Source organism: Pan troglodytes, chromosome 14, assembly GCF_028858775.2.
Source record: "Pan troglodytes isolate AG18354 chromosome 14, NHGRI_mPanTro3-v2.0_pri, whole genome shotgun sequence".
Lineage (NCBI taxonomy): Eukaryota > Metazoa > Chordata > Mammalia > Primates > Hominidae > Pan > Pan troglodytes.
Genome location: NC_072412.2, coordinates 44,001,213 through 44,024,144, shown reverse-complemented (window position 1 = coordinate 44,024,144; position 22,932 = coordinate 44,001,213). Strand labels below are relative to the sequence as shown.

Here is a 22,932-nt window from a genome sequence, read left to right as displayed (position 1 = left end):
ATTCTTCTTCCCTGGAGTATGAGCTAAACTTAGTAACTCATTTCAAGAAATAGAATAATGAAAGAGAAAAATAGTAACTTTGTAGTAGAGAAAGCAGGCAGACCATCAAGTGGTCAAGGTCAACATTGCCAGTAATAAGTCCTACTGATATCATGGACCTGGGTTGTGATGAGAAGGGCACATCTCTGTGGTATTCCTTCTCAAAATCCATAGCCTCAGTCTAATCTTCAAAAATGTCAGACAGACCCAAACTGAGGGACATTCTAAAAATACCTGATAATAATCTTCAAAGTATCAAGTTCAGGAAAAACAAGGAAAGACTGAGAAACTGTCACAGATTTAGAGAAGATTAAGGAGTCATGACAACCGAATGCAATGTAGTATAGCAGATTGTATCCTGGAACAGAAAAAAGGACGTTAGTGGAAAAGCTGGTGAAATTACATTACAGTCTATAGTTTAAATACTAGTGTGGTACCAGTGTTAACTTCCTAGCTATCATAAAGTACTTTGGTTATGTCAGATGGTAACATCAGGGAAGCTGGATGAAGGATATATGGAGACTCTGTACTATCTTTGCAACATTTGTATAAATCCAAAATTGTTTCAAAATACAAAGTTTAAAAAAGAAGGGAGGAGGGAAAGGACATTAAAGCCTTGCCCTGGGCTTCATGAATTGGATTGTGAAGAATACAGTTTTCCAGAGTCAATTTCCCTTTGTTTTTATTTTTTTCTGTTATTTTCTGATTATAAAAGTAATACAGAAAATGTGGGAGCTGGGCATAGTGGCTCACGCCTGTAATCCCAGCACTTTGGAAGGCCAAAGTGGGCAGATCACTTGAGGTAAGGAGTTCGAGACCAGCCTGGCCAACAGGGTGAAACTCCGTCTCTACTAAAAATACAAAAATTAGCCTGGTGTGGTGGCACGTGCCTGTTAATTCCAGCTACTTAGGAGGCTAAGGGGAGAATCACTTGAACTCAGGAGGTAGAATGCACTGCACTCCAGCCTGGGCAGCAGAGTGAAACTCCGTCTCAAACAAAAACAAAAACAAAAAAACAGAATTATAAAGATGATTGAAGCTGAGTAAAATAATAGAGAATGGTGGTCAGAAAAGGGGATATGTGCTTTTATCTGAAGTGATCAGTAAAGGCATCTCTAATAAGGTGACATTAAGACATCTGAATGAAATGCGGGGCTGATACCTAAGGGAATAGCAGTCAAGGCAGAGAGACTGCCACAGTCACCCCAGCCTTTAGTGACCACAACCCTGATCAGTCAGCAGCCAGCAACATCAAGACAGTACCCTCCATCAGCAAAAATATCACAATCCCCTGAAGTCTCAGATGAGTTTTAGCATTTTTTAGCAATGAAATATTTTTAAATTAAGGTACATTTTTTAAGACATAATGCTATTGCACACTTCATATGCTACAGTATAGTGTAAACATAACTTTTATATGCCCTGAGAAACCAGAAAATTTGTGTGACTTGCTTTATTGCCATATTCACTTGACTGCAGTGGTCTGGAACCAAATCTACAATATCTCCAAGGTATGATTGCATATCAAATAACTGTTTGGAGTTTTACTATAAAAGGGAGGAAAGAAATGGAGCTATAGCTGGGAGACATTATTGCATTATTGTGGACCATAAAGACACTTTGATAGGATGGCTTCATTTTAAGAAGACTTTGTCTGTGGGAAGCATTCTAGCTCACTGATAACAATTTGGATTTGGAGTCAGATAGCCAGGCTTTAAATTTGACCCAACTGATTTATAGTTATCTTAAGGAAAAGTTACTCAAATTCTCTGGATTTTTGTTTCATCCCTCATCACATACCTCATAAGGATTAGGTTAGATCATGCTTTTGAAGAGCATAATATTCAACTATTACTGTACTTTTTGTTACCTCTCTTTGAGTCTTGGAAATAAATGCTGCAGTTTGGTCTTTCATCATTCAACCAATGAATGGGAAGTCTCCATACTAACACTGTGGTGGATTTCTGCTTAATCTACTAGTAATTCACATAAACTTCATACTTTCCTTTCCCTTTATTAATCAAGGAGTAAAGGTAACTTAGCTTAAAATTGACAAGAAGTACTTTTATAGGTGTGATGGTGTGTAGTGAGGAGAGAGGATTTAGCTTCATCCAGCAGAAGGTGGCAGTTGAACATTCACATAGAAAGATATTCCCATTTCCTACTGGTATGCTTTGGTTTCTCCTAGACTGACTTGGTGAACATTAAATGCTTAGTCTTGAAACATTTTATATTGGTTTTGGGTTGAGTTGGTTAATTAAATAGACAAATTACTTATTGTCTTCAATGAGGACTTATTTTTATTGGTTGTCTAGAATAGAGTTAATAGATTGTTAGAGCTGCCAAAAAGAAATGTAATAGGTGGTGTCTTGGGGCTACAACTAGGCTTGCTGGGCCTGGATCAAACACTTTATATTTGGCAGGCACTTTAGTATTATGCTTGGTAAATTCTCATGGTTGCCTTGTTTATTTAAGTTCTTAGAAGTTTTAAATAATAAAAACTTTGAGTGGACTGGTCACAGTGGCTCACACCTGTAATCCCAGCACTTTGGGAGGCCAAGGCAAGCTGATCAACTTGAGGCCAGGAGTTTGAGACCAGCCTGGCCAACATGGTGAATCCGCATCTCTACTAAAAATACAAAAAATTAGTTGGGCATAGTGGCACACGCCTGTGATCCCAGCTACTCAGGAGGCTCAGGTAAGATAATTGCTTGGGCCTGGCAGGCAGAGGTTGTGGTGAGCCGAGATTATGCCACTGCACTTCAGCCTGTGTGACAGAGCAAGACTCTGTCTCCAAAAAAACTTTGGGTGGATTAATTCCAGCATTACTGTTTGACTAAGCCTATAGAATGCTTTGAATATTATTTGGATCCCCAAAAACAGTCTTAAAAACAGTTAAAAGCATAGGTATTTTAATACTTCATTTATTTCTAAACCTAATTTTCAGAGGCAGTGATCCCAATCCAGTGAAGTTAAATAAAGTTTGGGTCTTCCTACTACCTGTAAATGAACAGCAAAGACTATGTAATTAAGTTAATTTAGAGTATGCTGAGATGGTGTAACCTGTGAAGCATGCTAAGTAACTGAGCTCTATATAGCTTCCTTTTCCCTCACTGTCTCCTCTGGGGCAAATGGTTTCTTGGCCCATGAAGATGTCTAAACCAAGGGGAAGTGTTTCTGGCCCCCTAGAATTAGTCTTTTGGAAAGATTAAGGAAATGATCAGAAATGACTTAATTTTCACTAACAAATGAGGGAGTGGGGGATGGTCAGCTTTTTTATGGTGGTAGATGTTTTGAATCTGACTTCTTTTCCCTTCAGAGTCTGATAAGGAGGAGAAACCACAACATTCTGTGATACCCAAGGAAGTGACACCAGCCCTGTGCTCACTAATGAGTAGCTATGGCAGTCTTTCAGGGTCAGAGAGTGAGCCAGAAGGTAAGTCATGGTGTGTGTTGTCACAGGGTTTTGTTTTGTTGCTTTTTGCCTTTTGTGCATGCTGCGCATTAATAACATCCAGGATGTGCATTCTTTATTTGGTTTTCAAATTCCTTTTCCATTTGAATCAGAAGTAAAGTTAACATGGGTTAAAGGAACTCTGGAGTAATAAAGAAATGTGTTGCTATTCTGGGAATAAAAAAGCAAAAAAATACAATATAGTGAAAGAATAGGAAGGAAAAGAAAATATCCACTAACAGAACTGAAGAAAATTCTAAAAGAAATGGCAAAAAGAAAATTAATTTTTTTCTCTCTGCTCTGAAGAACCCTTGTTATAACGTGTTTATAGCATCTTTGGTAGATGGAGAGAGATCCTTTATGACAAAGAGTGTGATACAATTTTTTTAATGCATATAGGGCATTGTTCTTCCTAGAGCATATTTACGTAAATTATCTCATTTGGAAAACACAACAACCTTATACTTGTGTCTGCATTAGCTTGTGCATTTTAAAGGTCAGAAGAAATTGAATCTTTTCAAGAGTCTTTCTGAGAAGTCAGTAACTTTCAGAATACATGTCTTACCTTTAAAGATGATGTTACGGATGGTAACATGTGAGGCTTCATTGTGAAATTTAATTGTGATAAACCAGTTTAATTTCCTTCAGCATCTCTTTCAGGGCTACCTGAAAGAGCTATGAGTAGGCTCTTGATCTGATGCAGTGTGGCAGTTTTTAATCCAAGGTTTATATCAATAATCCAGCATATGTTTAATGAATAAATCTATGTTCCACTGTTGTGGACACCTGGCTCTGTGTGGTCATTTTATTTAGACTTTACCGGCCGTGAGAGAATTCATGTCTATGTCTCAGGACAAGACGTGTAATCAAAGTAGGAGCTGTACTGAGAATAAGAATACAGGTCTAAAAGTGTTTATATAGAATGAAGAGAAGATTCAAATGTAATTGGTTGGGCCAGGCACGGTGGCTCACACCTGTAATCCCAACACTTTGGGAGGCTGAGGAGGGTGGATCACCTGAGGTCAGGAGTTCGAGAGCAGCCTGGCCAACATGGTGAAACCCCATCTCTACAAAAAATACAAAAGTTAGCTGGGCATGGCAGCGCGTGCCTGTAGTCCCAGTACCCAGGAGGCTGAGGCAGGAGAATTGCTTGAACCCAAGAGGCAGAGGTTGCAGTGAGGTGAGATTGTGCCACTGTACTCCAGCCCGGGTGACAGTGAGACTCTGGCTCAAAAAAAAGGAAATGTAGTTTGATGGAGATGGCTGCACTTTTAATGTTGACTAGGCTAGAGATAATCAATGTTTATGTATTTGGAAGATGTTGAATAAGGAGCCGTTAGGCTTTAATATGAAAAATGGTGTTTACATGTATCTGTAACATGGGAAGTTTTTTCTTTTTTAAGTGGGCCATGGCTTACTATGGTAGCTTCTTAATAGCTACTTAAATTTTGAAATATAAGCTACTTTGGCTTTATCACAGTATTCCTTAACAGATGGTTGCCTATTTTAATTTTAAGAAAAATAGCATTTTTTTGTGCTCTTGTTTCTCATACATTGGTATGAAGACGGAGTTATTCTTTAAACACATATTACATTTCCTGCTTATCAGTTGTATTCATAACAGGTGATAGCAAAGAAAACTATTACCAGAATTACAGAATCCCATAAAAACAGGCTGGACTAATGCTTGCTTCTCTGTTTCTTAAGATGGAACAGTATTTTTATACTCATGTCTTCATTTTGAGACTGCCATCATTTTAAATTGGAAGAAAGGAAACTGGAAGGGATCTTTGAGATCACCTCTTTATTTTATAGAACCTTAAGCATAGAAAGGATAAGCTTGGTCGGGCACGGTGGCTCATGCCTGCAATCCCAGCACTTTGGGAGGCCGAGGCAGGTGGATCACCGGAGGTCAGGAGTTCAAGACCAGTCTGGTCAACATGATGAAACCCCATCTCTACTAAAAATACAAAAATTAGCCTGGCATGGTGGTGTGCGCCTGTAATCCCAGCTACACAGGAGGCTGAGGCAGGAGAATTGCTTGAACCCAGAAGATGGAGGTTGCAGTGAGCCAAGATCGCACCACTGCACTCCAGCCTGGGTAACAGAGTAAAACTCCATCTCAAAAAAAAAAAAAAAAAAAAAAGGAATAAGCTTGGCAAGCTGGTATGTAGCAGACCTGACATATAGGTTTGGAGTCTTAAAAGTCCGAAGAAGCCAACTTTCATTGCCTTCCATTATTGTCTTTCTCTCTTTGGCATTTACTGTCATCCTGCACAGTAATGCGTAGACTTTTCTTTTATAGATAACAAAGGATATTATCTGTTAAACTATATATAAGATTTTGTATGAATGTATTTTGACTAATTGTTAAAATGTCCTGCTTTAAGGAAGAAACCCTTGCTTCACATTCCTAAGTCTTAAGAATTATTTTATATAATTTGAATTCAGCTTTATTAAGCCATCCAGGTCACTAGCAAATTTCTAGCTTTCAGTATTAATTCTGGGCTCTAGGATGGGATATTGACACATAGGGAGTTTTAAATAAATAATACCAAGGAAACAAAGTGGTCTTTTAACCATGAAATAGTATCTAGAAGGCTGCTTATTTACCTGGATTCTAAATATATAGGAACAATCTGTTTCTTCCTGAGTTTAACAATTGTGTCTTCATAATTAAGCTCTGTCTTGACTTAAGAATTAGCATGAAAGTGTTTGGAATCTTAAACATGGATAGCATTTTTCTGGAAAGATATTTAAACAAGGAAAGTGTCCCTCAAGAAAGACTGAAGCAAAGGAAGAGGTAATACTCACATCAGGGTCTGTAAGAATCACTAAGATACAAATTTAATAAGAAATACTTCCAAATGGGTTGGTTTAATATCTATTCTGCATGTTAGCATTTTAGCATTTTTTTAACTGTGTTAGAATTTAAGCACAGTTTTACAACTCCCCAAAATTATGTTTCCTCAAACTGATTTGGCTATGATGGGGGAGATTTCCAAATTAAAGACTATTTCAGAAGGCCACAAACCAAAAAGGGTGTTAAATGTTTGATAGAACTGAATGAGCTATATTTAAAATTTAATTGGTGAACATTACATTAATATATGATACTTAGCTGGGAAATGTAAATCTCAAGAAAGAGAAAAATATAAATGTTAGTCCCATCCTCATTTCTTAGCAGAAAATTGACAATTATAAGCTCTGATTCATTTGACTTTGTGTTCCTGAATTGAGTGATCGATACTTGAGGGGAAGGGAATAATAGAAAATAGTGTCCTGGTTTTTCTTATTTATCATCTCTATTTTATAGATGAAGAGATTTAGGTAGAGATAAGTAGCTTGCCCAAAGGTCACACAGCTAGTAAATGATGGAACTAGGATTTGAACCTAACAGTCTGGCACCAGAGTCTGCTTTTAACACTTGTCCCTATACTTCTTTTCAAATATAATTTCTACATTCAGTCCTATGTAATGTTTGAGTATTATGGGTTTTGCCACTCTTGTCTAGGCAATTGAACCCTGTCTCCCAACTTCTAGAATAGAATTCTTTATATCATATCACACTGATTCATAGTAAGTAAATAGTATAACTATTGGGGAGTGGGGAGAGGTGAAGATTCTGAGCTTAAAATTTGTGAATTTTCAACTGTTCATATGGTTTTTCTCCTTTATTCTGTTAATAATGATGAAATGTCAATTGATTTTCAAATGTCAAACCAGCCTGTATTCCCAGGATAAAATCTACTTGGTCATGGTCTATTACCCTTTTAATACATTGATGGATTTGATCTAATATTTTATTAAGGAGTTTTGCATACATGTTCATGCGGGATATTGGTCTATGGTTTTCTTTTATTGTAATAGATTTGGTATGAGTAAGGATCTATTTCCTCCTCTTTTTTAAGGGTTTGTGTAAGATTTCTACCAGTTTTTCTTTTTGTTTCTTGTTTGTAGAATTCAGTAGTGAAGCCATCTGAACCTGGCATTTTGTTTTTGGGAAAGTTTTAAATTATGAATTAAATTTCCTTAATAGGTCCAGGACTATTCATATTTTCCTATTTCTTCTTGAGTGGGTTTTGATGATTTGTGTTTTTCAAAAGAATTTGCTTCACCTAAGTTGTTAATTTATTGGTATATAGTTCATAATATTTCCTGTGATATCTGTAGGATCTATAATGATGTCCTCCTCTTTTATTTCTCAAGTTGTTAATTGATTTTTTTCTCTTTTTCTCAAAAAGTCTTGGTGCATTTATTAATTTTATTAATCTTTTCAAAGAACCAACTTCTGGTTTTGTTGGTTTTTCTCTGTTGTCATTGATTTTCACTCTAATCCACTGATTTTCACTTTTTAGTATTTCCTCTTTCCTCAGACCCTACACATTACAGTAGAAGCTTAGATAATTGATTTTAGACTTTTCTCATTTCTAATTTAAGCATTGAAAGCCATAAATGTACCTTCATGAACTGCTTTAGCTGTAGTCCACAACTATGATACATTATGTTTTCATTTTTATTTATTTCAAAATATTTCCTAATCTCTCTTATGATTTGTTCTTTAACTCTTGGATTATTTAGAAGTGTGTTGTTTAGTTTCTAAATATTTGGGGGTTTTCTAGCTAGTTTTCTGTTAATGATTTTAGTTTAATTCTGTTACAGTCAGAGAACATCTCTCTATACTTTCAATTTCTTCAATTTATTGATGCTTATTTTATGGCCCAACACAAGGTAAATGTTCATATGAACTTGACAAGAAAATGTATTAGGTCGGGTGTTCTTTGTCAATTTGAGTTAATTGTTAGTGGTATTTTGTATCCCTACGAATTTTCTGTCCAATTTTTCTTTAATTACTGAGATTAGAACGTTCAATATTCAATCATAATAATGGATTTGTCTACTTCTCTTCTCAGTTCTATCAGTTTTTGCTGCAATGCATATTGAAAATCTGTTCTTAGGTGTTATTCTTTGTCTTATTGACGAATTGACCCCTTTAGCATTATGAACTGTTCCACTTCATCCCTGGTGATGTTCACTGTTCTGAAGTCTTTTTTGTCTGACATTAATACAGCCTTTCGGCGTTCATGTGATTGGTATATGCTTGGTATCTTCTTTCATCCTTTTAACTTCTTTGTTTTACTTTTTAGGAGTTGGTCTGCAGTTTATAGTATGCAGCTTAACTTTTCATAGTGTACTTTCAAATGATATTATCTACTTCACATGTAATTTAAGATTTTACAGTGTATACTACTTACATATTCCTTCTGCCTTTTTGCTATTGTTGTCATAGATTTTATTTCTATAGATGTTATAAATTGCACATACACTTAATATTTTTGCTTTAGTTTTAAAATTTTTCCAATGAGGAAAAAAAGTCTTTTATATTTATTCACATATTTACTTTTTCCAGCACTTATCCTTCCTTTGTATAGATCCAAGTTTCCATCTGGCATTATTTCTTTCATAGAGATCACTTTCTGTAGCTCTTCATGGTAGTCTTCTCAATTTTTGGTAGTTACAGCTTCCAATTTGAAAAATACTAGAATACATTATAAATGCCTTGCAAAAATCTTTCATAGTTTTAAGTTATTAAGTGAACAATATTATGGCTAGGAGGATTATTATGGATTTGTTGGTTGCTTTTGAAAGGTCTACCTGTTTTGTTTTGTTTTGTTTATTTTTGTGTTTGTTTTTCATCACACTTAGAAACTCCCATCAAGACTGAAGCAGACGTTTTGGCAGAAAACCAGGTTCTTGATAGCAATGCTCCTAAGAGTCCAAGTCAAGATGTTAAAGCAACTGTTAGAAATTTTTCAGAAGCCAAGAGTGAGAACCGAAAGAAAAGTTTTGAAAAGACAAACCCTAAGAGGAAAAAAGATTATCACAACTATCAAACGTTATTCGAACCAAGAACACACCATCCATATCTCTTGGAAATGGTAAATTATTTTTCTTTAGGTTCTAATCTTTGTGTTCTCCCGTCATAAAGATAGAGCCACTGGGGTGTGTGTGTGTGTGTGTGTGTGTGTGTGTGTTTTAAGGTTACCAGAGACACATTGACCTTGGAGACTTTGTATCTTAATTCTGCAGCTACATTTGGCATATAGCTGGTATATCAGTGAATGTGGAATAATGTAATTTTTACAACCACTTAAAATAAATTTAGGTTTCACTAGTTGGTAAGGAAGTATCTACTGAGGTTTATTGACTTTCTTTTAAGTTTCCAGTGAAAGCACAGCTAAAAGTACAATGGCAAGCTGAAGGGAAAAAAAGATTTTTGGTACAAATGTCTGTTGAGAACCACACAGTAACAAAAAGGAAAGGCCTAAGGTTTTCTGACAATTCTCATTTGTTATCTTCTGGGATTGTCTTCCTTCCCTCCCTCCTCCACCTTTTTTTTTTTTTTTTTTTTAAGAGTTGAGGTCTTGCTTTGTCACCCAAGCTGGAGTGTAGTGGCGTGATCATAGCTCACTGTGGCCTCGAATTCCTGGGCTCAAGTGATCCTACTGCCCCACCCTCCCAAGTAGCTGGGACTATGGGCATGCACTACCATGCTAATTTTTTTTCTTTGTACACCGTTATTTATTTGTGTTTATTCTGTGCATTCGTGGCTTTATTCTCAGCATTATGTGCTCAAAAATCTAATAGCTTTCTTCAAATTATAAAGAGGAAGCAATGCATCTTCAAGTTCTCAGTAGTGGACATGAAGCTGTTTGAAAATCAAAGATTTTCATGTCTAAGCAATAGAAGTATTTTACATTTTTTAGTGGAGTTATAAAACTGTTGACATTCTGTGAAAAGTCTGGTTTTGACTTACAAGTTAAGTACTTATTTTGTAGCTAAAGTGTTCAGTGGCTACACTCTTGAGGTGCTACGTGTAGCACAGTTGCTTCCTATTAAAATGGATCTGAAATATACGCTCCATTTTGTATACATAGTAAATTACATTTTAAAAAGTTACCTTATAATTGGTAAATTAAGTGAGCTTTCCACTGAAAGTTTCTGTATGATGTTTCTGAACTCTATCAATAACACCAGAAAATAAAGTAAATGCCTTTTTGGCAAACTACATGTGATTCCTTGATTATGTGCTTGTTCTAAATACCAGGGATTTTTAGCTTTCTTTTAATTACAATAAGCACAAAAATGGAAAGTTATAAAAGTCAAGGAATGTTGGAAGTTTTTACTGCTATTTTCATTGTTACATGTAAATAGATATACTTATCAATTTCTAGACTGCTTATGAATTTGGGTTTGGGCAATCCTCTTTGTCATAATTTTAGATTAAAGAATTGCAGACTTTTTAGCCGGGCATGGTGGAGCATGCCTGTAATCCCAGCTACTCGGGAGGCTGAGGCAGGATAATTGCTTGAACCCGGGAGGCGGAGGTTATGGTGAGCTGAGATCGCATGATTGCACTCCAGCCTAGGCAACAAGAGTGGAACTCTGTCTCAAAAAAAAAAAAAAAAAAAAGAATCACAGACGTTTAAACCTATTTTCCTGTCCTATGCTAGATACTCTTAGAGAGGACTCCAAATATAAGCGTTAGTACTGTTTAAAAAGCTAGATAGTCTTGGCCGGGCGCGGTGGCTCACGCCTGTAATCCTAGCACTTTGGGAGGCCGAGGTGGGTGGATCACAAGGTCAGGAGATCGAGACCATCCTGGCTAACACGGTGAAACCCCGTTTCTACTAAAAATACAAAAAATTAGCCGGGCATGGTGGCGGGTGTCTGTAGTCCCAGCTACTCGGGAGGCTGAGGCAGGAGAATGGCGTGAACCCAGGAGGGGGAGCTTGCAGTGAGCTGAGATCGCGCCACTGCACTCCAGCCTGGGCGACAGAGCGAGACTCCGTCTCAAAATAAATAAATAAATAAAAAGCTAGATAGTCTTGATATAAATTAAAAGGACATGTTCTTGCATCGTTTTTTAGCAAAATAGTGAATATAATACATATTTCTTATTGTTCTGTCTTCTTTATATGGAGAGGGTACATGCAATATTTTAGATTGTATTTCCCAGATATAATTTATTTACCACCTCATCTTTTTTTAAATTGTGTTTTAGCTTCTAGCTCCGGACATTCGACATGAAAGAAATGTGATTTTGCAGTGTGTTCGGTACATCATCAAAAAAGACTTTTTCGGACTGGATACTAATTCTGCGAAAAGTAAAGATGTATAGGCATCTGGTGTTTCAGCATACATAACTGAAGCATGTGAAACAGTATCATCCTCGTTAGTAGAGGAAAACCAAAACCCTTTTTTCTCTCAAAATTGGATTTGTAATTAAATTGTAAGCCTCGTAGGATGTATGTTGGAATTTTAAGTCTTTCCTTTGGTTCTATGCAAATAAAAAAATAACTGATTTTTTAAGACTGTGTCTGTATTGTTGGGATTGAATCTAGTATTTGCTGGGAGAATTTTTTCTTTGTATTTATTTTAATGTATTGTTCTCATGTAAGAATGACTGATGTTGTGTTAGTTAAGAATTGAAGATAGGTTTAGCAGTAAAGAAGAAAGCTTTTAAAAGGATTGATTCAGCTAAGCAAAGTTGGGCAGAGAAATACAGCCATTTTGTTTTTAATGCAGAAAAGGAAGATGTTCTGTAGCAAGGGGGAATATTTTAAAAATAAACCAGATCAAATTAATACAATCAGAAGGTTTCGAAATGTAAATATTCCTTATTTAAGACATGTTTAAATTCACCTACTAGCACGACTTACATAGCTCAAATATTGAATGTTTAAAATATTAATACAGATGGGGCCTCTTTATGTTTAGATAAAATTGAAGTACTTAATTGAAGCTTTTTAAAAATTGTAAAGTAAATGAAAGCTATTGAGATCTTTTTGTCTCCTATAATACCAGGGAATTTGAGCTTGTGTTCTAGTCATTGTACTAGCTGTAGCTATTGGTCTGCCCTTTTGACATACAGCTAAAAGGGACTAAATTTGTAAAAAATTAGTTTGTTATAGTTGAAGATTAACTTTTCCTAACATTGTGATTATTGAAGTTCATGAATCTTGCTGTCAAGGAAGAAAGGTAAGAAAGCTGATAGCTCCTCCATGTTGGTAAAATCCTCTCCAGAATCTTGGAACACCTGGCATGTGACCCTAGTGACGTCACAGACCTGAGATGAAGATTCATGTTTAGCCAGTGTTTTCCAGCCTTGTACCCACCATACAGATCTGTTTATTCTGTTTCACCCTACTCCTCCAGTGAGCCCCATATTTTGGGAAATTATCTGCCTTATACATTAACTAATTCAATTCATATAACACTGTTGAGTGCTTACTCTTTGTACCTCTATTGTGCCTATATTAAAGGTATACAAATAAATAAGGCCATGTCTGACTTCAAGGAACTCAGTTTAATTTTGATATATTCAAAGATGTGATTCCCAACCAACTCAGGATGAAGTAACTAGTGTTACAACTGAGTTGATATTCTAAAATATAACACAGTTTGTACTTTTATTACTAGTTAGCATACACATTTTATAGGCTTATGGGTTAATAAATGAATTCATGGACTCCTGGACTACTTTCATTGATGACCATATCTCCAGGGATGTTGTTGATCCCCACACTGCCTTAATTAAGGTATATTATAGAAACAGTTTTATTTTCCGTTTTTCTTGTTTCCTGATAATAAATGTATTTAGGACTGAAAATACTTCTGAGTACTCCCTTGGCTGTATGTCTGACAGTCTTTAGCTATGGTGACTATTGTTTATTTTTAATGGGTATTTCAGATTCCAAGTGTATTTAAAATTTCTAAGGAGATATAATATAGCCTGTATGGTTTCTACTTTATGGAATTATATGGTCAATATTTGTAAATATTCTATGAGTTTTGGGTGGGTAGAGGGGTGCTTTGCCTGTTTTGGGTACAGGTTTTTTTGGATTTAGCTTGTTAATTGTTCAAACTTTCTGCCTTCTACATTCCTATCTTATTGTTCATTTAATCAGTTTCTGAAATGTAAGCATTACATGACTATTGGTGAGTTGTGCCTTTTATAACTGAAATACTTTACTTTTTCTCATATCCTCTATAATTGACTTCTATTTTCCTTAATCAAACCAGCTCTGGGAAATTTAATACATTTATATTAATTGAGATTATTAAAACATTTGGACTATTCCTGGCTGTCTTACTTTGTATTTTCTATATATCATGCTCTCTTGTTTTTATTTTGTCATCTTACTGGCTTGTTATTTTTTTCTCCTTGTTATTCCTCCAGTGGTTTGGAAGTAATTAAACCTATTGCTATTTCTTTAGTGATTACCTTTTTTCTTTAAGTTTAGAGTTAATTAGTAGCCACATCTTCCATCCATCTCCCAATTAAGTCAGTAACCTTAGCATTGTTTCACTTCCCCACCTCAGCCTCTTTTTGTGATGTAATCAGATACGATTTTAGTTTTAGATTAATCCCTGGGATCTTGGTGCATGTGTGTAAATAGTTATTAGGCCACTATGAGTTTTACTGTTTTCTTCTGATTGCTTTCTCTTGCATCCCAGGATTAGTTTTCTGGTGTGCTGCTGCATATCTTCCAAGTAATTAAATGTTGAATCTTCAATTTAAAGTTTTTTAAATTGAGTTATGGTTTTAGACTCAAAATCATTTTCCTTTGGAATTTTGAAGCTATAACACAATCATTTGCTATTATCCAGTATTGTTGATTAAAGTCACACCAATCCGATTACCTCTCTTTATTTATTGATAAGTAACCTATTTTTTCCTCATGAAAAACTTTTGGGGTTTTCTTTTTATGCTCGGAGTCTTAAAATTTCACCAATTTGTGTCTAGATCTCTGGGACATTTGTCATTCATGCTGCTTACCCCCACGGTCCTTTCATCTGAGTCATTGTACCATTCTTGTACTAAAAGGCAATTTTAAATAAGATTTTTAAAATTATTTTTCTTAGGTGGATGTCAAACCTATTAACTTACTCTCTACACTATACTTCTGTATTTTGTCTTGATCTATTTATTCTGAAAGATTTCTTCAGATATCACCTTCCAGACCACTAATTCACTCTTTGAACATATCAATTACCTTATTATTCAGCTCTTCTATTTCATTTTAAATTTAGTAATTCTTTATTTTTTAGAGACAGGGTCTCACTCTGTTGCCCAGGCTGGAGTGCAGTGGCATGACCATAGCTCACTGTAATCTCAAACTCTGGTGCTCCAGTGATCCTCCCACTTCAGCCTCCTGATTAGCTGGGACCACAGGCACGCACACCACTATTAGCCTGGCTACTTTTTAAATTTAAATTTTAATTTTTTGTAGAGATGGAGTCTCACTATGTTGCCCAGGCTGGTCTTGAATTCCTGGCCCCAAGTGATCTTCCTGCCTTGGCCTCCCAAAGTGCTGGGATTACAGGTGTGAGCCACCTCACCTTGCTAGTAATTTGTATTTACGTATTAAAGATTGCTGTCTCTAATTCTTTTTTCTTTTCTTTTTCTTTCTTTCTTTCTTTTTTTCTTTTTTGAGACAGAGTTTCACTCTTGTTGCCCAGGCTGGAGTGCAATGGTGCGATCTTGGCTCACCACAACCTCTGCCTCCTGGGTTCAAGCGATTCTCCTGCCTCAGCCTCCTGAGTAGCTGGGATTACAGGCATGCACCACCATGCCTGACTAATTTTGTATTTTTAGTAGAGACGGGGTTTCTCCATGTTGATTAGGCTGGTCTCGAACTCCCGACCTCAGGTGATCTGCTCACCTGGGTGCTGGGATTACAGGTGTGAACCACCATGCCCAGCCCCAGCCCCTCCCTCCCCCGCCCCCGCTTTTTTTTTTTTTTTTTTTTTTTTTTTTTTTTTTTGAGACAGTGTTTTGCCCTGTCACCTAGGCTGGAGTGCAATGGCACTATCTCGGCTCACTGCAACCTCCAGCTCCTGGGTTCAAGCGATTCTTCTGCCTCAGCCTCCAGAGTAGCTGGAGTTACAGGTGCGCACCACCACGTCCAGCTAATTTTTGTATTTTTAGTAGAGATGGCATTTCACCATATTGGCCAGGCTAGTCTCAAACTCTCGACCTCAGGTAATCCACCTGCCTCGGCTTCCCAAAGTGCTGGGATTACAGACGTGAGCCATCACGCCCATCCTCTAATTCTTGTTTCATACATGTAGTACCCTTACATCTCAGAGGAGATCAATCAGAATTTTCACATTTTCTGTTCCTTGTTTTCCCCTTTGATTATCATTGGCTCTGTGTGCTGTCTGTTGTCCTTAAATGTTCCCCCTTAGCTAGGAAAGAGGGATTCCCTCTTGGTAGTTGGTGTATGTTTTCCCTGCATTTGTATAAGCTGTCTTTCTGCATTTAACCTTGACTGAGAAGGGAGCTTGTTAACTGGCTGAAGATTTAGAGCAGTGGTCCCCAACCTCTTTGGCAGCAGGGACCAGTTTCATAGAAGACAATTTTTCCATGCACAGGGCAGGGGGATGGTTTTGGGATGAAACTGTTCAACCTCAGATCATCAGGCATTAGATTCTCCTAAGGAGTGCACCTAGATTCCTTGCATGCATAGTTCATAATAGGGTTTGCACTCCTATGAGAATCTAATGCTGCACTTAGATTCATGTACAATCTAATGGCGAAACCCTGTCTTTACTAAAAATATAAAAGTTAGCTGGGCATGGTGCATGCCTGTAATCCCAGCTGTGCCGACGCTGAGGTATGAGAACCACTTGAACCCAGGAGGCAGAGGTTTCAATGAGCTAAGATTGCACCGCTGCACTCTAGCCTGGGTGACAGAGGGAGACTCTGTCTCGAAAAAAAATTAACAACAACAAAAAAGTTTGAGAAACAGTGTACTAGAGCATTGTCAACCAAATTCACCTAATGGGTAATTAACATATTGTGACTATGATTTACTGTTGTTAAGGCCCAGACTCTAGAGCTAGCTGTTAACTTGTACATCGTTTGATAAGCTGCAAACGATGATCTGGTAGAGTGGTATGTTATTTTTCTGTGATAGAAAAGAGGTTACAGTTTTTTAGCCTTGTAGAACATTAACCACATTAGCATTTAACTATGAGATCTTATTCCAGCATTCTTGTGTGACATTCTCTTTTGTCATCTTGTGGGGTCCTATGGTAATAAGTTTAATATGTTTTTTGACCTGTGCTTACTTTGTTATGTTTTTTACTTTCTGAAAATTATTATTTGACTAGTACATGAGAATTTCTTTTTACCCATGTTCTTACCAATGTATTACAAATCTTTTTACTAGTTTTGCCAATGCGTGAAATGTGCCAGTGTGTAAGATGTATCCTAATTTAGAAAAAAAAATTTAAATTTTCCTCAGAGTTCAGCTGGGGATTATCATTCAGGTGCTTCAGGAGAGTGTGAGACTGGAAGAAGGACCAGGTAGTGTCCAGGCCTCCTTTTTCATACCCCACATGGCTTTTGGCTAGGGAGTTGTGCCTTTCCTTCTGGAGCACCCTCTACCCTGAGGACTGATCCAGTCAGTCAGCAGCCCCCAGTCCAGAACAGTAGTGCAGGGATCCCAGTGTTGGACTTTTCAAACACAACACAGGTTACATTTAGATGACCTTACTGAGAGTCAAGAACATCCCACAACAGCAAATATGGTAATGTTACTCTGTCAGGTGAGAATGCCTTTTTTTCTCTTGCATTTCCCTGACACTAGTGAAGCCATGCATTTTTTCAAATATGTATATTTTTGGCCCTTGTATTCTGTGACTTGTCTGTTCTCATCCTTTCTCTATTTTCCTGTTGTTTTGCCTTTTATTCTTGATTTGTACAAATACTTTATTATAGATCTCAATCTTTTGTTAAATATTTCAATTTCTTGCTAGTATTTTAACTTTTGCAGAGGTTGGATCTATTACTTTGGCTTTGGGGCTTTGTGTCATCCCCCAATACATATTTTTTTCTATTACTTTTGTGATACTACATATCAGTCTTTAATCTGTTTTCCATATGGTATGAGATAGGGATCTGTCAGGTTTTTCTTTTAAATTCTCTATTTTATAGAAGTAGAGAAGAGGACCTTCAACTTTTTTTTGTTTTTGCTCTAATCCACTTACTTTTACAGGTAACATGGCCTATCTTCTTGATAATGCCTTCTAGGTTTTGTAGGGTTTTTTTTCCTTTGAACATGATAATAACATATACCACAGCAAACAGTTCATTATTATTATACAATTTTACAGTTAGTGTTTTTTTTTTTTTTTCTATCTTCAGGGGCAGAGTAATTTACTCAAGCCTATCTTTTCTTCCTTCCTGTGCTCTTTTCCATTTTCTTAAAACTATTAAATTGCTTCCTTGTTTTATTAGAGTCATAGCAGCAGCCACTTCATAAATTCTGATTTTATGTACTCAAAGGTTGCTGCCTGTAACCACTAAACTTTCTGAAACTATCCTAACCAATAATTACACACTTTTTACATGTTAAGGTGACCACTCATTTTTTTTTTTTTTTCACTTCTTACCAGGGCTGTGGCCTTCTTAAATCTTGTGGGAAGTGAGTCACATATCATTGTCTTGCTTAAGAGCTTCTGAGAAATGTAAAATTACCTCTAAGAGACCAGTCAATATTATTTGTAGATCAGCTGCATAAATTTCAGCATATGGGAAAATTCTTGAAAATGCTCATACTTGAAAATGAATCTATGATATTATCTGTTCTTTCAGCTCTGGAAGGTTTTTTGTTTGTTAACGTAATATTGTCTTAATTCATCCCATATTTATTTGTATGTTTATTTAAAACAGTGCTGAGGCTGGGTGTGGTGGCTCACGCCTGTAATCCCAGCACTTTGGGAAGCCAAGCTGGGCAGATCACTTGAGGTCAGGAGTTTGAAACCAGCCATAGCCAACATGGTGAAACCTTATCTCTACTAAAAATACAAAAATTAGCCGGGTATGGTGGCAGGTACCTGTAATTCCAGCTACTCCGGAGGCTGAGGCATGAGAATCACTTGAACCTAGGAGGTGGAGGTTGCAGTAAGCTGAGATTGTACCACTGCACTCCAGCCTGGGCGACAGAGTGAGACTCTGTCTCATAAATAAATAAATAAATAAAAAATACTGAGTCACGATAGTAGAAAATCCATTTCCTCGCAGAGGCAGAGAAAAAAAGTTCTGAATTGGGTGCCTATTTGTATTACAAGGCTGGATGATTTTCTTTTTGATATTTTGAAACGGACATTTTCCAGAACAGATTTTTAGACTGCAGCTAAAAGCATAATGCTTGAATTTGGTAAGCACTTATTAAGTCTCACACAGTTTGTGGTGGCTGTGATGATATAAGACTGAGAGACAAGGAGAAATTTCTCAGTAAATGTCAAAATTGGAAGTGTCTTATATTGTTTTAAAATTGGGAAGAGCTAAGGAGATGGAAGATATAAATCAAATAATGTTGAGTTGGACTGGCAGAGCCTGAGGTACTTACTACCCTTAATTACTTGGCAAGGACAAATGACACTTGAAATTAATTGCTCACTGTGTCAGACATGTGTTACTTTGATATAGACCAGTGATCATCTCAGTATAGATTCCCAAGCCTTGCCCTGAGATTTCAATTTTTGTAGGTATTGGGGTGTGGCCCAGGAATATTTTAACAAGCTCCCAGTCGCTTCAGATGATCAGACAGGTTTGGGAAGCACTGATTTAGACTATTGTCTGTGCAGCAGGAACCCTTTTTGTGGGGCTTTTTGCTTGTTAAAATTCAGATTGCTGAGCTCCACCTCCCATATTTCTGATTCATAGGTTTTGAGTGGGGCCTTTGAATTTGCTTTTCTAATAAGTGTTTAGGAGATGCTGATGTGGCTGGTCCTGGGACCACACTTTGAATACCACTGACATAGACCATCCCCCAGACTCCTGGGCACACTCAACAAAGAAAAATTCCATAGCAAGGTCTCCAGTTTTTGTGGCTCAAGTTTTTGCATTTCCTTTTCATGTTCTACTTCGTGATTTCTTTTTTACCCTGGAATGAGCATTAACTGATGGACCTCTGTCCCAGGGGAAGGTTTGGAGAGGAAAGAAAATGAAGTCTGTTGACTAGGAAGGTGGTAGTATAAGGAAAGTATCCCAGAAGTTGTGTAGCTGTGGGCAAAATCCTCGTTCTGTGACCTTGGTTTTACTGTGATCTGGCAGGTCTCCTCATCTTCCTGAGCTCCAGCCATGCTTCCTCAGTGTGCTTCCGCCTGCCAGGAGGTGTTTGCTCTTCTCTAAGTCTGGAAAGCTCTTCCCGTTTCCCTATTGTCTTATTGCTTGCTTAAACTTGAGTCTCTGCTTGGTCATCGCTTCCTCAGGAAGCCTTTGCTGACCTCCCTCAGTGGGTCACTCCTTTTATACACACTCAGCACCATGTACTTGCCTATCTCAGCAGTTACCACAGTGGCAGTTTTTTATTTCCTTGCGTGATAATTTGATTTGTCTCTCTCCACTAGACTGTAACCTCTGTGCTTTACAATGTAAAAAACCGTATCTGTTTGTGTTCCTATTGTGTTCCGGCCTCAGGCACTGTGCCTGGCACATAGTAGCTGAATGAGCAGCAATGAATGGGGTCACACTGTACAAACAGAGTGGCAAGGGCAGGGTAGGTATTCCAAACTTGGCTGCATTTCTGCCTGCGTGTTTCTAGAAGATACTGCTATTCTTATAATTTCCTATTTTTTGCTCAGATTCATTTCTCTTATTTTCCAGAGTCCTGACAGTATGACTACTATTTATTGAGTGCTGACTACATAGGCCAGGCATCAGCTATGATCTCACATTTGACACTGATTTAGGAGGTCAAGAATCTTAGTCTACTAACATTTTAAGATAGCATTTTTTCCCTGAGATTCTAAAAACCACAATGTGTGTTGTAAAGATACAATCTATAGATAAAAGTAATTTTTTAAGTTTTATATTAAGGAAAAACAGCAAAAGCAATTTTATTTTTAAACTAAGGCTTTTTATGGAATTGGGGATAGGTGGTGCCAAAGGATAGATAGTAAGGTAATTTCCAACGAATTGGAAATAGGACTGCCCTCTAAATCTCGTAATTGGTAATGTCCAGAAAACGCACTCACTTTATAGAGACAGGGTAGTTTGGTTACTGGCTAGAACAAGGCTTGACTAACAATACTTAAATGTCCAAACCATATCTATGTCAATAAGAAAGGGATTGTGGCGTGGTGGCTCATGCCTGTAATCCCAGCACTTTGGGAAGGCAAGGGGTGGGCAGATCACCTGAGGTCAGGAGTTTGAGACTAGCCTGGCCAACGTGGTAAAACCACGTCTCTACTAAAAATACAAAAGTTAGCCAGGTGTGGTGGTGCACACTTGTAATCCCAGCTCCTGGGGAGGCTAGGCCAGGAGAATCGCTTGAACCCAGGAGGCAGAGTTTACAGTGAGCCAAGATGGCGCCACTGCACTCCAGCCTGGGCAAAAGCGCGAGACTGTCTCAAAAAAAAAAAAAAAAAATTGGGGGGAGTTGGTATGCTGTAAATAAAAAAAAAAAATCTAGATTCAGAGAGTCACAATGGCACTAAATAAGAAAAGATCAGGGGGACCCTGGCCCAAAGACTCAATTACTCTAGTTCCTGTAGATAGATCTTTGCTATGGAAACCAATTGAATTATCCAACTAATTACCCTCACTGGAAGTCCATGTTTACTTGCAAGCTCTAGATGAGCGTTGGGAGATAGTTCTCCAAGGGTCCCTCACGCTTCCTTTGTGCTGGACTATCTTTTCAAGGATGTTTGTGTAGCACACGGCCTTGGAAAAGAGACACGGTGGCTCTCCATGGAGCACAGGGCAGGCAGGCTTACTGCCCATTATAAAACATATGCGTTTCCTAAGAGCAGGGTTCCCTATGCAACTCGATCCACTGCATATGCAGATGTCACCTAGTCCTCTTCACGGTGTCATGTGGCAATTGGGGCTTGAGGAACCAGTACAAATACTGAGACTCTGGCTACTGCTAAGGCCATGAATAGAAAGCCCTTTGTCTCTGACTCAGAGGTTTTGTGCCTCCCAGCATCCATGAAATTGTGGCAGGCTAATTGTGGTCATGCTGGCCCAGATGTCTCTCTCCTCACGACAGTGACATGAGGGACAGATTCCCTTTTGTTTTTTGCTGACACAGCCAATTTCTGAGCCTAACAAGTTGAGGACCAGCCCCTGGAACAGGAATTAATAAAGATAAAGACCTCCTGGGAGATTGCAACAGCAGCTGTGTTCTTAATTGTTCATAAGAAGGCAGATGGAAAGAGTTCCTATAAGGGACTTGTATCGGTCTGAGTCCAGTCAGGAGACAGAAACCACGATAGGAATTTCAACAGATAACTTAATAGAAAGGATTGTTAGCCAGGTATTAGGCAAGAGAAAGGCAAAGTGGGGATACTCAGGTATCACAGAGGTAAGAATAATAGGAAACAGGCTGGGTGTGGTGCGGCGGCTCACACCTGTAATCCCAGCACTTTGGGGGGTGGAGGAGGGCAGATCACTTGAGCCCAGGAGTTTGAGACCAGCCTGGCCAGCAAGGTGAAACCCCGACTCTACTAGAAATACAAAATTTAGCTGGGCCTGGTGGTGCACGCCTGTAATCCCAGCTACCTGGGAGGCTGAGGCAGGAGAATCACTAGAACCAGGGAGGCAGAGGTTGCAGTGAGCCGAGATCATGCCGCTGCACTTCAGCCAGCGTGACAGTGTGAGACTCTGTCTCAAAAAATAAAAAAAAAGAAGAAGAATAGGAAACAGCAATCACCCTTGGGGCTGGGTGAACAAAAGTCAGAAAAAATATTTTTTGAAACTTAGGGGCTTGGAGCAGGGCCCTGCAGGGTGAGGACTCAGCCCTCTGGGCTAGGAAGGTCCCGCTTGGCTGGCCCCGATGCCTCATGCTGAGGAGGGGATGCCAGCCAGTAGGTGCTGGTGTCTCTGAGCAGAGAGAGATGGGGAGGAGGTGGTGAGGCTGCTTCTGGAAATGGTGGAAACACTGGAAGCAACTGCTGCTGCCGGGATGAGGTGGTGTGATCATGGTCACTCTTAGGAACAGGAAGCCAACAGCTCCCTTCCTCTAGTACCCCTCCTGGCAGAGCCAAACAGAGACAGCCAGTTGCCAAAATAAGCCTGGGCTGCAGAGTCCCAGTCCCAGCATCCCAAAGGATAAAAAATAATCAGCACAGGATTTTAAAAGGCTGTTTGACTACAGGTTAGAAAGTGGGAGGAGGGAGTGGCCTGGGAGGGAGTTGGGCAGTTGCCTAGGGGTCTCCAGCATTAACTTGAACTTGAATCTTTCTTTAGGTCGGGGAAGGGAGCAGCCATGGACAGCTGACTTGGTAACATGGGCGATGATGGGACTATTTTGTAGAGCATGCTGGAAGGAGGCAGAAAGAAACATGTTCATATGCTGCAGGGAAGATGGCCCCACTGGCTACTTTTTAAGATTGCATACAATTTTATGGGCTTTGCA

At 38.2% G+C, this 22,932-nt stretch overlaps 1 protein-coding gene across 1 annotated transcript in view; it reads left to right on the top strand.

Moving 5' to 3' along the window:
* The window catches only part of NUFIP1 (nuclear FMR1 interacting protein 1), a 47,876-nt gene extending 36,010 nt beyond the window's left edge, over nucleotides 1-11,866 (top strand). Inside the window, exons 8-10 of the mRNA XM_522669.8 lie at nucleotides 3,359-3,475; nucleotides 9,200-9,432; nucleotides 11,559-11,866. Of these exons, the coding sequence (XP_522669.1) occupies nucleotides 3,359-3,475; nucleotides 9,200-9,432; nucleotides 11,559-11,675 (467 nt within the window). The 3' untranslated portion in view covers nucleotides 11,676-11,866. The remainder of the gene's footprint in view (nucleotides 1-3,358; nucleotides 3,476-9,199; nucleotides 9,433-11,558) is intronic.
* Nucleotides 11,867-22,932: the final 11,066 nt, after the last annotated feature.